The sequence below is a fragment of the Mustela nigripes genome, chromosome 15, assembly GCF_022355385.1.
Source record: "Mustela nigripes isolate SB6536 chromosome 15, MUSNIG.SB6536, whole genome shotgun sequence".
In the NCBI taxonomy this organism is placed as follows: Eukaryota; Metazoa; Chordata; class Mammalia; order Carnivora; family Mustelidae; genus Mustela; species Mustela nigripes.
The window spans coordinates 2,255,502-2,272,973 of NC_081571.1; the positions used below are offsets into that span (position 1 = coordinate 2,255,502).

Below are 17,472 nucleotides of genomic sequence, written 5' to 3' on the forward strand. Positions count from 1 at the left end.
AGGGAGTTACCGTAGTCCTCTTAGTTTAAGTGTCTCACGAAGGGAAATCAGCTCCTGATCAGGATTTATTTTATCACCCACCATACATATTTGATATCCCACTTAATCCACCTGCTGATCCTAGTGAAGTATATTTTGTCAGCGTCTTACGGAAGAGAAGATAGGTCACAGAACCATACCCTGACCTGGACTTTCTGTGTATAACCTGAAAACCCATTTTTCCCATACCTGACCCTTCCTTCCTGAGCCAGAACTCTGTCTGGGGAGGCTCTTCTCCCTCCCTCTCATGACAGTGCCTCCATCAGCAGCTGGCAGTCCTGGCTGCATACGGATAACTGAGAAACACATTGATAAGAGCAAGAAATTACAGATTCCAGTACGACATCACACCAAAGGATTTGGATTCAAACTTTTAATAATAAATTGTGCCAGTAGAAGCTTTTCAAAGGCAATGATATATCAATAAATAATAGTTAAATTGAGTTCCTGAGAAAGAACCTACCACATGAAAGTATGTCAGAGCGCTGTAAATAACAGGGCGTTACTATAAAATAGCGAAAATACTGACAGTCACGATACAAGCACAGCAGACTTCAGAATTTGCCATTCATACAAATGTAAACCAGTACACAGTAATTGTTTTTTTTTGTTTTTTCTTAGTTTAGACATTGATAAACTTGTAAGTGTTGTTGCCTAGATATATACTAAATAATGGATACATTATGCTAAAAAATTCAAGGAAAAATATGTGGAATAACATAATGAAAAATATGACACATCAGATTTTTAAAAAGCAAAAAAGAATTGAACTTTTTACTGAGAAATAAATCACTTTAAATAGGAATCATACTAATTTGAAATAAGGAAAATTTTGTGTGTTTATCTATGTAGTTATATATACATCTACACTTCTAAGAAAATACGTATGGCTTATTTTTTTATTCCAATGTCACTTTGAATAATCCTTGCTGTTTTACAAAGATTAGAAAAGTATATTTTTAAAACCAAGTTAAGATTGATGCTTCAAAGCACACCAAAAAAAAGTGAAAGAATTAAATTTCATCATGGTTATAACACCTCCCTTGTCTACAATGACAGGAGGAATGACACCACGCAAACTGTTCAGTGCGGGCAATGTCCTGGCATCCGGGCCATGGCCACAGGGTTCCACTTATCAGCTATGCCAATGAGAGTATACTAACTAGCAAAATGGACAGAGTTCGATGATTAACTTAATATTTTTTGGCATAGCTAAATTAATCCCTTTTGATGTATACAAGTTTAGTATATGACAAATATTTAAGTTTACCCCCCAAAGAATCCAATCATACCCAAGACGCACACACAAAAATCACTTCTCAGTTACACATCTGCATTTCTTTGACAAAACAATAAGGGATACAATCATAGCAAAGAAGTCACCCACACGATACGTTATCAGCAAACTGTCTAGAACATCTCATTTAAAGATACTCAGTAAAAACATATTCACAGAACCTGCTGTGAATGGCAAGATATGGTAATTTTATAATAGAAAAACCCTGCTCATGCAGTACTCTCTACACACCAGACATCTGAAATCACACCCACATAATCACCTTGCTCACACTTCCTAGTATACTATCATATGCAAAAAGCAAAAAAAGAAAAAAAAAAGAAAGAAAAAGCAGCTTTTAACATTATATCACAATTTTGAAATGTGGGAAAAAATATAAAACAAAAACCACTGTGTGAATAAAATGGTATCAGTAATATCAGAACAGTGTTACCTTTTTTTTTTTTACACATTATTGCACAGAGATTTCTTATCACATGTTCTTCAGTTTTTATGTCTTTTCCTAAATGTGAGTAAGTGCTATGGATAAAATACAAATGTAGAAAATAACAGCAGCATGATTTGTCAAAGTTAATCCCTATAATTTAGTAAGAAAAATGGCTATAAACAAAATAAGTGCTCTTTCTAAACTGTACTAAATTTTTAAAAATATTGTTTTAATGCAGTGAAGGTCCTCAAAAGCCAATTTCAGTTCAATGCAATGTTGACACCTGTCCCCCACCCCCATCAAACAGAATCTGCTAGACTTGAGTCCTTTATAAAAAAGCTTTTTTGTTTGTTTTGGGGGTTTTTGATGAAGACCAGAACTTCAAGTGAAGTAACCAATGGACTAACTTGAACAAAGAAGACCTCGACTCTCAATCAGGCCTGTTAAGAAACCAGCTTTGGGCCCCCTGGACCTCTGAAGAAGCAGAGTGTCAGGGACTCCAAATCACTGTCTACACGTACACTGGCTGGCAACCTTCAGTCTGATCCACCATATCAGAATTTTCCAAATCAGAGTCCTCAGCCTGTGAAGCATCTGCTCCTGAAGGCTTTGGGCACCTAAAGGGATAGCCATTGTCATCAAAGAACCTTCGGAAAGTGAACTCATAAAATGCATGCTCAGGGTGTTTGTTATTTGGAGAGGTGAGTGTGTCCCAGGCCTTCGTGCTATCTTCACTAGCATCGTTCCAAGGGCTTTCTTCATCAACAGGGTCAAAATTTGAGGTGTCCATAGGGTGGCTGATCTTGGGGACATAGGGGGCTGGCTGCTTCCGGATGTCACTCGAGAAATCAATGGCCCCGAAGAATGGATGAGCCTTCAGGTCGTCAGCCCCATTCCTCCCCAGCCGGTGGTCAGCTGCGCAGCACAATTTGGTGATGAGGTCCCGGGCCTCGGGGCTCAGCTTGACCTGGGCTGGAATGTGGAGCGTGTTCTCCCAGTTTATGACCTGAAGAGACAACAAAACTAAAGTTTTCCTTTCTTTTCACATTTTAAGTTTCACTTACGGCAGTTCTGAGATAGTATGTGATGACATAGCTTTTAACTAATTGGACTTTGACAATGGGAGGATATTTAGAATAGATCGAGGAGCAGCAGGTGCAAAGCTGAGCAGCTATCAAAGGTCAACATGGGTAAGTAGCAGGCTCCCAGCCTGAGGCGGGGGGTATGTAAGCCAAACAGACCATAATAGACGGACTTTCTTCTATCAGAAATACAGTTAAGCAAAAGAATTTTGTGATTTCTATAAAAATGAAGAGGCTGATCACTGGAGTCATTTCTTTAGCTTATGCAAGAGATTTCTATTGAACCATCATGGTTTGCATTCAGTACTTATTATGGCCAAGAGATGGTCCACTGGGATTTTGTTTAAAAAAAAAAAAAGACAACTTCACATAGGAGAATAAAGGTGACAGAACCTATGGTCTTGGCCTCGTGCTTGTGACGGTCAATTGCACAGACCAGCCATCAGGATGTTTAGTAAATACATTTGTCATAAAGTTCATCTACTATGAAGAGAAAACCTAATGGACGTCTCTATTATTTATACTTAGAATCAGGATAAAGCAAGGCCAAATTATCAGGCTACAGGCAGGGGTGACAGGGCACTGGAGACAGGCATGGAGACAGCTGGGTGTATGGGTGGGAGGGCTGGTTTGAACTCGAGTAGTTGTTTTAATAAAGCTAAAATTATAAAAGTCAAAGAAGAAAACATAGGGGAAAATCTTCATGACATTATATTTGGCAACAATTTCTTGGATATGATACCAAAAGCACAGGCAACAAAACAAAAAATACATAAAATGGACTTTATCAAAATTAAAAACTTTTGTGTACCAAAGGACACTACTAACAGAGTGAAAAGGTAACCCCCAGAATGAGAGACTAAAACTGCAAAGCATATATCTGATTGGGGATTAATGTCCAGAATATATAAAGATCTCCTACAATTCAACAATAATAACCTGATTAAAAAAGAGCTAAAGACTTGAACAGACATTCTCCAAGCATGTGCAAATGTCCACTAAGCACACGAAGAGAGGCTCACTCACTATCATCAGGGAAATACAAATCAAAACCACAATGAGATACCACCTCACACCAACTAGGATGACTGATTAAAAAAACAAGTAAAATAAGTGTTGATGAGCATGTGAAGAAACTGGACCCTTCATGCATGGATGATGGGAATGTAAAATCATGCAGCCACTGGGGCCAATAGTTTGGTGGTTCCTCAAAAGTTTAAACACAGAATGAACACATGATCTGGCCATCTCACTTCTGGGTATGTAACCCCCCAAAAGAAAGCAGTACTTATATATGTACTCATGTTGACAGCAGCATTATTCAATCACCAAAATGTAGAACAAGCCCAAGTGACCCATCACCACATGATGGATAGATAAATGTGCTGTACACATACAGTGGAATATTTTTCAGCCTTATAAAGAAAGGAAATTCTGATATGTGCTACAGCATGGATGGACCCCAAAGACATTATGGTAAGTCAAATTTAGCCAGTCATGAAAAGACAAATACGGTTATTACACTTTCGTGAGGCATCTAGACTGGGCAACTTCATAGACACAGAAAGTAGAAGAGAGGTTATAGAGTCTAGCGGAAGGAAGAAGGGGAGTTATTGTTTAATGGGTACAGTTTCTGTTGGGGATGATAAAAATATTCAAAAACAGGTAATGGTTACAGTTGTACAACACTGTGAATGCACTCAATGTAACTGTAAAATTAAAAATGGTTAAAATGTCAAATTTTATCACAATAAAAACATTGGGTTATTATCATGCAGGCAAATTAGTGAACAGTTCGGCAATTCAATTAGGATACAGATAATGTCAAATTGCATTTTTATTATTACTGGAGTGAAAACTAAGCCTTCATTTAGGGTTTTTCTAAGTAAGGGATTATTAATTTAAGGCCTAACATAGACTCTGGGACATATGGATACTTCATAGAATTGTTAGTAAACACCTATGGTTAAGTGCACTGTTAAAGGAAGTCTCAAAGATTTCATCAGCTTCTCTGTTCAATCCTTAAATAATCAAATCATTTATTTCAGAGAATGGCTATCATTCTATCATTCTAAAACTAGTTATTTAGTATTAAATGATTGACAGAGTAAATATTCTTTCCAACTGATATTAGAAATATGTAAAACTAGCCCAACCACACAGCTGATAGTCTGCAAACAGTAATATAGCATATAATGCAGTATAAAATTCAAAGAAATAACTGGTTTCTTTAGGTCTAGTTCATAGAGTTTTCAGTGTTTTTTGCAAAGGAGGCATGGGTGGCAGCAGAGAATGGATGTATACAGTGCACCTTTAAAGCATCTCACTGTTCATGGTTCAAGATGGTGGGTGGCCACTGGTTCAAGTAAAACTTCAGATACACATATGTATCAAAACACAGGTCTCTCTCTGCTTGACTTATTTCACTCAGCATAATCTCTTCCAGTCCCGTCCATGTTGCTACAAGAGTTGGGTATTCATCCTTTCTGATGGAGGCATAATACTCCATAGTGTATATGGACCACATTTTCCTTATCCTTTCGTCCGTTGAAGGGCATCTTGGTTCACTTATTTGTGGAGCATAACAAATAGCATGGAGGACATGGGGAGTTAGAGAGGAGAAGGGAGTGGAGGGAAATTGGAAGGGGAGGTGAATCATGAGAGACTATGGACTCTGAAAAACAATCTGAGGGGTTTGAAGTGGCGGGGACGGGGTGGGAGGTTGGGGAACCAGGTGGTGGGTATTATAGAGGGCACCGATTACATGGAGCACTGGGTGTGGTGCAAAAATAATGAATACTGTGATGCTAAAAATAAATTAAAAAAAAAAAAAAAAAACACCTTGCTAACCAATAAAGCTTAACATTTGGCCAAAACCAACCAAACAAACAAACAAACACAGGTCTAACTTTGTGGCATTAGTAAAATGAAAATTTTTATACAGGTAATAATAATTACAATACTTTAAAATACACAACTTACAATCCAACACTATTCAGAATGAAAGGTCAAATGCTGAGTGGAGATGCATGGGTTCATCAGAAAAGCACGTGTGTTTGCAGCAAGGGGATGCACAGGCTCATTAGTTCCTACCTTCAGTTGCGTTTCTGTGGGAGTAGGGGCCAAAAAGGGGGGCTGCCCCACCAGCATCTCAAAGAGAATCACACCGACACTCCACCAGTCACAGAGCTGAGTGTATCCTGAAAGACAGAGGCTCACTCAATTCCAACACAGGCATGTATTCTTCTCAGAGAAGCATTTTGTGAAATCCTCAAATGCTAACTGACTGTTAAGGGGGAAAGCATGTTCAAGCAGCATACATGTTATGTAAAAGAAAACCAACCTACACAAAATGCACCTCCCTGCACGTGTGGCTCGGAATAGAAGGCTGGATGGGACACCTGCCAGGATGGTGCCAGTCTTCATGTATTCTCTTCTTTTCTACCATTAATCTATGATAAACACAGGATGCTTTTGTAATAGAACTTTCTAATTTTAAAAGCCTATTGTTATTATTAGCAACACTACTAACTAGGATTTTAAGTCCTTAAAGAATGCACAAAGACATCAATTAAAATAGGACTAACTAAAAAACAGCAAGTGCTACACCTGCCAGCCTCAAGGGCTTCCTGGGGAGGCTTGCTAAGTTGATTTTGGAAGAAGCTGAGGAATATGGAGCAGAAGAGGGAAAGGGGGCCCTTTGGCAACTGTCTCCTAAGACACAGTGTAACACACTCACGGAGCCAGGCCCTTCCTCACCGAGCTCCCAAGACACAGTAGCTGAGGCGGGGCACCCTGCAGCTTGGGCAGGCAGGGCCGGCCTCATCAAGGCAGCGGAACAGGTCCATTTTTCTTTTATTTTCTCCCACTTTTCCTTCAGAGCTCTGTATCCCAGTCCCAGCCATGCTCTGGTCCTGATGTCACCTGAACACTGCCAAGCCTGAACTGGGCCGTAAGACCTGCCGGCAGTGCTTGCTAACTCTGTTCTCCCCACATCCCATCTCCTCCTGCCCTGGTGTGGCGCTGGAGGCGGTAGGGTAACACCATCCTGTTTCCTGGACTGCGGCACGTGTCAGGGTGCCAGAGACACCTCCCACCTCCCACTGGGAGAGGAAGGAGAGAACTACACCTTTCCGGGGCAGTGAGGCCGGTATTCACAACCACCTCTCAAGGTAGTCACTGTTATGCCTGTGGCTCTGAGTGGTTAAGTGATTTGCCTTGGATTTCCACAGCTAACAAAGAAAACTGACTTGAACAGACTTCAAAGACTCGAAACAACACATGTGAAAAGACAGACCACCACCCTTTGGATTTACTGCATTGTCACTACAAGCCCCACAGCTATCACTGAAAGGTTCCTCTGGTACTCAGTCAAATGAGTATTTAATAGAATAGCCACACAGATCAATTTTACTGAATGCTTGTAATTTCACGCATACCACTGTCCCCAAATCTCACCTGCCAGCACTTCTGGACTAACGGGAGAAAGGGAGGAAAACAAAACTAGCGTTCTGTCATACTTCCTAACCAACTGGATAGGCTATATGCAGCTAGGAACCTGGGCATGTACGGTTCGGACAGACTGAATAGTGTCCCTGTGCCCTCAGAGTTGTTTCTGTCAAAACCAGTTGTGGAGATTCTCTTGGGTTCTAGACAGAAAGTCCACACCCTACACCCAATCTATCCCAGCCAAAGCTAGTGAGGCAGGTCTAATGGTGTGTGTCCTCTTTCACCCCAGAAGCCAAAGCAGCTGCAAAACAGATGTGAGACATGCTGGAGGCCTGTGAGGGAAATAATTTCCTCTCGGGCTTCCACGAGTACAAAAAATACAATGAGAACATTCAGCCTTGGAAAACTGGAGCTGGAGAGACTCAGAGGTCATCTGGCTCCACAGGTTTGAAGTCAAGATGGCTGCCAGTTGGGGAGCTGCCTGTGGCCGGAAGCACAAACCTTTTCGGAGGAGCACTTCTGGCGCAATGTAATTTGGGGTCCCAACCAGGGAGTGTGCCAGACACCTCTGGTGCTGCTTCCTGGCTCTCTGCTCCAGAGTCTTCAGCCTGTCTCCACATCGACAATTAGACACATCATCCCAGAGGTCGCTGGGTTCCATGCTGTCCTGTCTGATGTGGCTCCCTTTCACCCAGAAATCAGGGGCAGTGAAAGAACAGAATAAAAAACAAAGTGAATTTCCACTATTCAATGATGCAACAAATCCACAGCTTCAAAGGGGGAAAGTAATTCAGTTCAGCTCCAGACATATTACAAGAAAGGATCCTCCCCAGCTGCTCTGCAGGGGTGGTCCATGATTCCTGGGTGTGAGATTCAAGTCAAGAGGTAACAAACACTAAGAAAGATGGATGAGGCAATAAGAGGAGCTGGGTGCTGTGCAGGGTGACAGTGTGATGTGCCAGGAGAAAAGCTCAGGTAACTAGGGGAATACCAGACATAGCACTCTGGTCAAAGTCTACTACCTGTCTGACAAGACATGTTTCAAGATGAGCATGGAAAAGCATGAGACGACTTAAAAATATTAAAAAAAAAAGTGGCTTTAATGCCAGAAAAATGGGAAAGATTAAATGATTTAGGATTAGTTTTGAGTTAAAAAATAAATGCATGAGGCTCAATTGATAAAGCATGCAACTCTTGATCTTGGGGTTGTGAGTTCAAGCCCATTATGTGTAAAGATTACTTAAAAAAAAAAAAACTTACTAAAAAAAAAAGACTGAGCCATGTTATTAAAATAACTATCTCAAGAAACTGAGTCATAAGTAAGCTGGCCATTAGCTTAGAAGATGGAGTTAACCTATATCTGTACTTACAGATACCTATAGAGAGGGTCACATTAACTAGAAGAGAGGACTCTTGGGAGGTTGTGAGACTTATTTTTTAAGGCTCATTTTATAAGGGCATAGTGATGGTCCCCACAAAGGTCCCATGATACCCCATAGCCTATTGTCCTAAAAATACTATAGTAAAACTTGAATCCATTAATTTAAAAAACTTTTTTCACATATCATACTATTGCTTCAGGGAGAAAAGGATGTCATGACGAATTATAAAATAACGGAAAACAGATAATTTCAAATGATCAGGAACCACCCAGATGGGAAAGAGTTGCCTTAGATGGTTTAGTTATATGTCTAGATGTAGAAGGTGGATGTGGCACATCTAAGACAATACCTTTCTGGTAGTATTTGGAATTGTGAGTCCACCTGAACCCAGTGCAGAGGCCAAAATCTGTCAGTTTGATGTGACCATCAAGATCTATCAAAATGTTGTCTGGCTTAATGTCTCGGTGGATAAAGCCCATCTTGTGGACACTCTCAATGGCCAGAGTCAACTCGGCGATGTAGAAGCGGGCCAGGTGCTCAGGGAAGACCTCCATCCGGATCAGCAGGCTCATCATGTCTCCCCCTGGGATATAGTCCATCACAAAGTACAGGCTGTCCTTGTCTTGGAAGGAGTAGTAGAGTTTGACCACCCACTCGTTGTCTGCCTCGGCCAGGATGTCCCTCTCAGCCTTGACATGAGCCACCTGATTTCGGTTCAGGACATCCTTCTTCCTCAGCGTCTTCATGGCATACAGGGCATGAGTGTCCACCTTACAAGCAAGGCATACTTCTCCAAAGGCACCAATCCCCAGAGTTTTGATTTTCACGAACATGGACTTGTCCATTTTGGCCCTCTTCAGCCTGTTGTAATTAGACTCCTTCTGGTAGAGGATCTTCCTCATCTGTTCCTGCTCAGCTTCACAGAGTCCAGCCTGTGGGGAAGGAAAACAAGGAAGTCATGTTAGAGGAGTCTGTGGGAGGAAACATATGGGACAGGAGATACAAGGGTCCTAACTTAATTTATAGAAACAAGAACACTGAATGGGTCCAGTATACTACAAGCAAGACAACAACTGATTCTGTTCTTTATATGCTTATGTAGACACAAGTCTGGAATCTAAAAGGAAGACAAAACGGGTGATTTTAGGCCCCAGAGGAAATTTCTATAAATAAAAATCTGCAAAAAAAAAAAAAAAAAATAAAAAGAAGGGACCACAAAGTTCCTAGAACTCTAAGAGCAATCTAATAATTTAATAGCTTAAGAAAAATGGGAACAAGGAAAAGTCAGTGAAAATGGGAGAGTAGAAAGGACAGAGATTTGATTTTTAGAATCTGGAATGACTGGCTTTGTATGATTTAAATTTACTGTAACATTTTATTTATTTATTTGACAACAGAGATCACAAGTAGGCAGAGAGAGAGAGGTGGAAGCAGGCTCTCTGCTGAGCAGAGAGCCGGATGTGGGGCTCAATCCCAGGACCCTGGGATCATGACCTGAGCCGAAGGCAGAGGCTTTAACCCACTGAGCCACCCAGGTGCCCCTATTGTAACATTTTAATTTAGATCATTTCATTAATCACCTTCTCTAGCAGATTAGTGTCAACTAAGGTACATTTAAAATATTATTTACGGGGGTACCTGGGTGGCTCAGTCAGTTAAGCATCTGATTTTGGCTCAGGTCATGATCCCAGGGTACTGGGATGTCCCTCTCCCTCTAGCCCCTGCCCCTCCCCCTGGTTGTGTTCTTTCTGTCTCTCTCTCTCTCTCTCTCAAATAAATAAATAAATAAATAAATAAAATCTTTCAAAAATATATATTATTTGCTAATTAAAGGATACATAGATTATTACCAGATATATTTTCCCTTATAAATCCCACAATTTCAATTTGTAGAACCTCAGACTTTGTTTCTCCTCTTTCAAAATGTTTAAATACCAGTTACTAACAAATTTTGTTAAGGAATAAGTACACACCATAAAAATCGATCTGGTAATCTGCCTGTTGGCTGCATCACACTCAGTATTCACTGCTCCCCTGCAGAGTCAGGGTGAACGGGCAAGGGAGCCTGAAATATGTGTCATTTCTCCAAGGTGTTCACCCTGTAACCGTATCATTGCCCTGTGAGATGAATCATTTGTGATAAAGATGCATAAAGCAGAAACAAAAAAGGAATTCTGCTGTAATTCCTACTACCAATATAGGAAAGAGCCAGGGCCAAATGATAAGAACATAATTAGAAATTACTTTAGCCATTTCCTGTTCTAGCTGCAACCTCCGGTTGACCTTCTGCTGGTAGGTTTTTATGACATTTTCCACGTGCTGCTCCATGAAGAACTTAAATGCATACGGCGAGTAGCTCTTGATGCGAGATTCCCTCTTCTCTTCATCTCTGCTGTTTTTCCGAACGGGAACAGGAGAGGTCTGAATCTGCTTTTTATCCTTCCCCACTTTCTCCCCTTTGGCATTTTTGTGGCTCTTGTCACTCCTCTCGGCAGGCTCGGCAGCCTGGCTGCCTCGGAGGCTCTGCTCCATGCCCACACACAGGCTGTCCATGTCATACTGCTCTGACTTACTCCGGAGCAGCAAATGCTTGGGGTACGGTGGGGGCGGGCACCTCAGGTCTGGGCTGCCATAGTCAACGTCCAGCGGGTATGCATTGGCGCCCCCCAGGGGCAGAGGGTGCTCATCCTTGGAGTCCAGACTCTCCACCCCGGGGCTGGGTGCAGGCACCCAGGCTGGATGGGAGGGCCCCACAGCTGTCTGGGGCTCGGGCCGCATTACCCTCACACTCTTCACTGGGTGCAGGATGTGGGCGGCCGTCACAGCCGTGATGGTGTTGGGGGAGGGCATGGAAGGCTCCGTCTTGCTGGGCACTCCTGCCCGGATGGGCACGGCCACTGGCTGCTGGTGGTTGTTGAAAGAGTTGGTTCTGCTGGGGATGGGGCCTTCAGGCAGGAATGCCACGTGCTGGCGGGGGGGTGCCTCCAGGCCCGGCTTCTGAAGAGAGTCGCGGCGGGACAGGGTAGAGGACTGCCACTGCTGGACAGGAGGGCTGCTCAGGTCATAAAGGTCCACGTTGAGGCTGTTTCTGGAGGGTGTGATCAGACTCTGCGGGGGGCTGTCGCTTGTGAACACCTGGCCCCGGGAGCCCATCATGTGCATTTGGTGGGCCTGTTTGTGGTGTGAATGGGGCATGTACAGTCCTGTGGCCCCTCCCGTGGGTGGAAATACATGGCCAGCCCCCGGCTGCACGGCTGGGCCCTTGGCAGCAAGGTTTGCGTATGCTCCTGCCTCCTTGTTTTGGAAGGAGGGGCTACGCTGGATGCCATAGCCCAGAGGCTCCCCAGGTACCAGCACGTGTGGCCTGTAGTGGGGGCCTTGCAGTGGGAGGGGTTGGCCCCCGGGGCCGGCCACTGGGAAGTTCATCCCTGCAGCCTCCATGTTTGCGGCATAGCCTTTGGGCTGGTGCTGATGGCCACCAGGCACGCTGTGAGTGCTTCCGGCGAAAAGAAAGTCCATATACTGACGAGGTACCTCCTCCAGTGTGCTGCTGCCCTCGTAGACTGCCCCACTCATCTGATGGTAGGGTGGGAAAGGCTCGCCTGTTCCTTCAAAGCTTGGCCTCCTTGGCACGGGGGCTGGTGTGATGCCCTTTCCTGCAGAGGAAAGAATGGGGACATGGTATTAGAGGAGAACCTGCTCCATTGACTCTGGCTCTTTCAGGCTGGCGCCTCGCACTGGCCATGTCCTTGGGGTCAACAATGCTGTACAGGCTCTGAAATGACCCCAGGCCCTCTGGAAGGTCCTCCCACAGAGGTTAAACTCTGCTGTGGGCAGATCCGGACGACCTTCTGGGTCAAAGGCTCTGCCCCACCCATCAAAGGCCCCTCACAGGGACACCTGGCAGAGCCGAGAACCTCTACAGACATCATCTAGGGCAGAAGCACAGCCAAACAATTACTTTTCCTGGGCTAAGAAGATGCATCAGCAAATACATGTCAAAGGCAAATGTAGAAGAAAATCATTACAGACATAGGCCTGCATTTCCCCTTAGAGCTGTGCTCTAAGACAGACCCTGGGACTCTAAGAATCTTGATTTGGAGAGCCAGCAGGCAATCATTCAAGGACCTTCTATCAACAAGAAAACAAGAGTCTGTGTTCTCTTAACAAAAAAGATACAACTTCCCACTCAATAGAAATTGATGAAGTGGGCTTTATCAAAGATCTTCTACAAAATAAGGAAAACTCTTTTTGCTAAATATCCAAAAATCCCTTATCATTCTCATGGACTCAGCCACCCAAAACTTCTCATCTGCTACATCCTCGGAGAGAAACATTCACTGAGATCCAGTGAGGCAGAGCATGTGTGCTGGTGTGTCTGGCCCCTCCCAGGGGACACTGCAGGGGCTGTCCTAGTGCCATTGCCACGGCTGCCAGTCCGGAGAGCTGCCTGCCAGCCTGCTCTGAGGTAAGAGTGTGAGCAAAGATGTGTTCTAAGATCAATGAAATAAACCTCCCTTTTCAAAGACTCCCTCATAAGCCCAAGAGAAAATAGAACATTTTAGATCTCACTCTGCTGGGTTGCCTAACTTTAATATCCAGTGGGTTTTTTAATCTTCCCAGAACAAAGCATATATACAAGCAACCCCCGCCCCCACCACAGGAAGTACCACAGGCTATTTCAGGACCCAGGTAAGTCCTGTGATTTGGCCACCTGCTGCCTCCCCTCACAGGGCATGAAGGCAGAGCAAGGCAGGCCCAGCTCACCACGAAGTGCAGTGAGGCAAAGGGCCAAGAGATAATCTGCTGGCCGGGGCCATACTGGACCTCCCTTCTTGTAAGTGGAGTTGTGTTTTTCGATCCCTCACAGTGCTGCAGGTCTGAGCTCACCTGGCGAGGTCTGCTTAATGACTCGCACAATCTGCTCGTTCCTCGGGTCCAGGTAGCCCATCTTGCTGATGTACTCCAGAGCAGCTTCAATGCTCCGGCTGCCGGTCTGCTTCAGAGCCCTGCCTGCCATCTCCTGGGAGAAAAGCACAAGGCTGCTTCAGTGGGTGGTATCAATGCCTGTCATCTTAAAACAAAGCCACGCGAGGACTTGCGTTGCCACCATGCTCAGGACTGTTGTGACATCTGCCCCTCTGTGCCTGCTGGGGCCCTGCAACGTGCCACAGACAAGTCTCAGAATGAGCACAACTGGCTCCATGTCCTCAGGTGCCTTGTGACAAAAGCTCCCACACACTAAACCGTAGGCTATTTAGGATACGTCACAAACACACTGGAATTTTGATGGTGGACCTGGAAGAATCTTAAGTTCTGCTTCTCCTTAGAAGAATTCTGTGATTGGACTGATTCTGCTTTGTGGGCAAACCTAAAACTAGAACAGTTTAATGTGAAGAATGGCTGAAGTCAGAGACCTTGTCTTTAACCTGCTCTGACCCCCAGGTTAACTTGGAGAAAGAGGAAGAGGGGAGGGTCACCAGAGACATTTAAAAAGAGCTTGCTGAATGCCCCTAGCTGGCTATGGTAGCTGGAACTTGCACTTGGGCTCCTGGTCTTGTGGGAGAAAGAGAAGCCAGGCCCTAAAGGAGCCCTCAGAGAAGTGCCCAGCATAGGACAAGCCCCCTAAAACTGCTTGTGGGATGAACAAGAGAAATAAGCTGGGGACAACCACAGGAGACACAGAGGACAAAGGTCAGGGATGAAGGACAAGGGTCAGAGGAGACGGATTCCTCCTGCTGGTGGGGAGGGGCCCCAGACACTGCTGGTGGAAGAGATGAAGGCACAGCTAGCTCCCCAAGGACCCACAGAATTTGGGTAGATGGAGAGTCCAGGGGGTATTCTTGGCAGGGGGAACAGCCAGAGCAGAGGCCAGGGGGACAGAGGATGGGCTGAGTGGCAGGCAGCAAACAGGGACATGAGAGACAGCAGAGAGGGAGCTAAGGCTGGGGCCAGACTGTACCAGGTACAGAGGCTTTCCAATCGGGGACATGAGGCAATGAGAAGATCAGGTTGGGCAGAGAGATGGTAAGCAGAGCTGGAGGCATTCCGAGGTCAGAGAGATCACACAGGCAGAGCGGATGGGAGACAGGAAGGGACAAGGTGCCTGTTGGTTGGCTCAGTAGAGCTGTGGGCGCACAGGAAGGATGGCAGAGGCTGGCCTCCTCGAGACAATAATGGAACAGGCTGAGGCAGCAAATGGGGAATTTGTGGGAGGGAACACAGAGCACTGTGAAGGTGGAGGGGCAGGCAAGCAGGGAGGAGCAACAAAAGGCAGAAGGGGTGGTGACAAGAGACAAGAGGGGGCCCAAATGCATAAGGGGTAGGAAAGCAATGCAAAGGAGATCCCGTGGCTCAGACAGGAGGAGAACAGGAGTGAGGGTGCAGGAAGATCCCAGGATGACGAGAAGGAAGCTCAGAGCTGTTCCAGGCAGAAAGACAGTGGCTGTGCTAGCTAGCTAAGGGCCACTCTGGAGAATCAGAACTCATCCCACACACTGAGAAGGAACCGATCTCCCTGGCTTCCCAACCAAGTGCTTTTCCAGGCTAACTCAGAGCTGACCACTATGCTCCTGCCAGCCCTGGGACAGGGCATCACCTACCAATGACCTTCATCAGACCAATCTGTCTGTCCATGTGTCCTTCTCTGGGACTGGGAGAACCTGGTGGGGCCTGAATTCCACCTCATTTGTGGCTGTATCCACCCACCTAATGCAGCAAGTAGAACAAATTCAGCGCCCAATACCCCTCTGATTACGTAATACTAAAATCCAGTTTTCCTTTCCTGGTCATATCCCCGCTTCGTGGCAGGACAAGACGTGACAAGATGATTGGGGTAGGGGCAGGCACTGATGGCCTGAGATGGATGGGTGCGGACATGGTAGGTGCAGGAGGCAGGGCATGGCGGGGGCAGGGGGTGAGGAGAACATGGAGAGCCACTGATGAGGCAGAGGGAGAAACAGTAGTTAAGAACAGAGCTGAGTTTTGAAAGCAGAGCTTGGACGGACAGAAATGGCAAGTGTGTCAAATCTGGTGGGGCCGTTGAGAAAAGTGCAGAAGTGAACACAGCGATGCCTCACCTGTAGACGGGAGGTCATGCTTCAACCTCCCGACTTCACAGCTATGTTATGCGATGAGATCATGTCTGCAGAGAACTCTCGACAGCTCGGAGGAAAACACGGGATAAGGCCGCATCTTATCAGGATCACCCTGGAGCTTTTGGCACCCATTTAAAATGTGTGCCCGAGGGGGCTGACCCTAACCACGGCTGTCTGCTCTGTCTGAAACATGACCACCAGCTCCTGTCTTCTTCAGGGTGAACTGCCAGACACGCTCACTCCCTCAGCACCTGCCAAACGGCAGAAGAGTGTAGACTCTCTGACAGACCACCGCATTCTCAAACTCTCTCAGTTTACTGGGTACCCATGATTTCAGGTTTATACGTTTATTGTGCTTTGAATCTAGGAACTTAACCAAGAAAAATGAACAGGAGACCACAAATAATGACTGTTCATAGCAACGCCTCAAATCATAAAACCTAACCAATGCTAAAGAGGCAACCTGTTTATTAAAAACCATCAAATAATCCAGGTCAGGAGAGTCTTGCCCCTGTGTGTTCCTCATCCTCATTTGGAAAATAAGTGGTTTGTATAAGTTAACTCTCAGAAGATGCTATATACACACATGTGCAGCTGGGTTTTACAGCTGAAGGAAATCCAGGATCATTTCTAAATCCACGGGAACACGCATGCTGCCTCTCATCCACCCGCCCCATCTGCCGTGGACTGCGCACAGACCCAAGCAGGCGTCAGCCAGTGCTAAGCCCATCCAACAGCATACCCTGCTCCCTGCATGGCTGCTGCGTGTGACCTCGCTAAAGCCCCACACAACTCTGGCTCTCAGACACCAAGCCAGCAGCTTGGACTGTCACCCCGGGAAGTAGGTTGGAACCTGCTTGGGGAGAGGTGCCAAGAGAGGAAGGGCAGCAGCCGCTGCCTCCAGCATCCCCACAGGGTGTCCAGGTGCTCCCAAAGGTCAGATGCCCCTCCTGGCACAGGTCAGTGATGATGGTGGAGCCAAGTCTGTCATTATACACAGTATTTCTAATGTACCCAAGAATGCCCAACTTCTGCCCCAGAGCATAGGTACTTTTCCTGGATGGTATGTGCTTGGACACTGGCATATCTATATGCATGCTGCACGGGCTAGTACACACAGTCCCCCTGCCCCTTTCTCCAGCAGTCACGTCCTGTCTGCCTGAGGACTGCCTCTTCCTCTTACCCGTCCCCACACCACCCCTGCACTCCCCACCGCCCACACACATATGCTCCTCTGTACCTCGTGCTCCCATCTATTACTGATCTGTCCCGGGGCATCTAAAGTCTGCCCTACTAGTGTAGCAGCCCAATGAGCACAGAAACAATGTCTCACTAGTTTTGATTTCCTTAGTACCTTCAGTAATAAGTGTCTTTGGAATAAAACTAAAAAGGCCTATCACAACTGTAATAGAGAAAAGGAAAACAAAACAAAAACCAAGGGAGAAAAGGGGTGACCTAATAAGGCCAAAGTTAAAGTGATGTGGCATGTGTGGGGCCCAGGCGGTGACAAGGCCCCCCACCCCCCACAAGGACCACCTCATTCACAGGAGCTGTGACAACGAAGAGATCATCTTCCAACCATTCCTGAGACCTGACTAACAATATCATTCTTCCCACACAGCTTTTTTTCAGTGTATACCTTCCATGGAAATGCTCCATGGGCAGTCTTGCCCTCCAAGGCAGATCTGAGAGGAATCTG

The 17,472-nt window shown here is 45.5% G+C and overlaps 1 protein-coding gene across 1 annotated transcript in view; it reads right to left on the bottom strand.

Annotated features, from left to right (window-relative positions):
• Positions 1-397: 397 nt before the first annotated feature.
• The window catches only part of LATS2 (large tumor suppressor kinase 2), a 74,617-nt gene continuing 57,542 nt past the window's right edge, over positions 398-17,472 (bottom strand). The window contains exons 3-8 of the mRNA XM_059378229.1: positions 13,567-13,699; positions 10,921-12,332; positions 9,026-9,608; positions 7,796-7,978; positions 5,939-6,045; positions 398-2,769 (exon numbers count right to left, since the gene is read on the bottom strand). Of these exons, the coding sequence (XP_059234212.1) occupies positions 2,275-2,769; positions 5,939-6,045; positions 7,796-7,978; positions 9,026-9,608; positions 10,921-12,332; positions 13,567-13,699 (2,913 nt within the window). The 3' untranslated portion in view covers positions 398-2,274. The remainder of the gene's footprint in view (positions 2,770-5,938; positions 6,046-7,795; positions 7,979-9,025; positions 9,609-10,920; positions 12,333-13,566; positions 13,700-17,472) is intronic.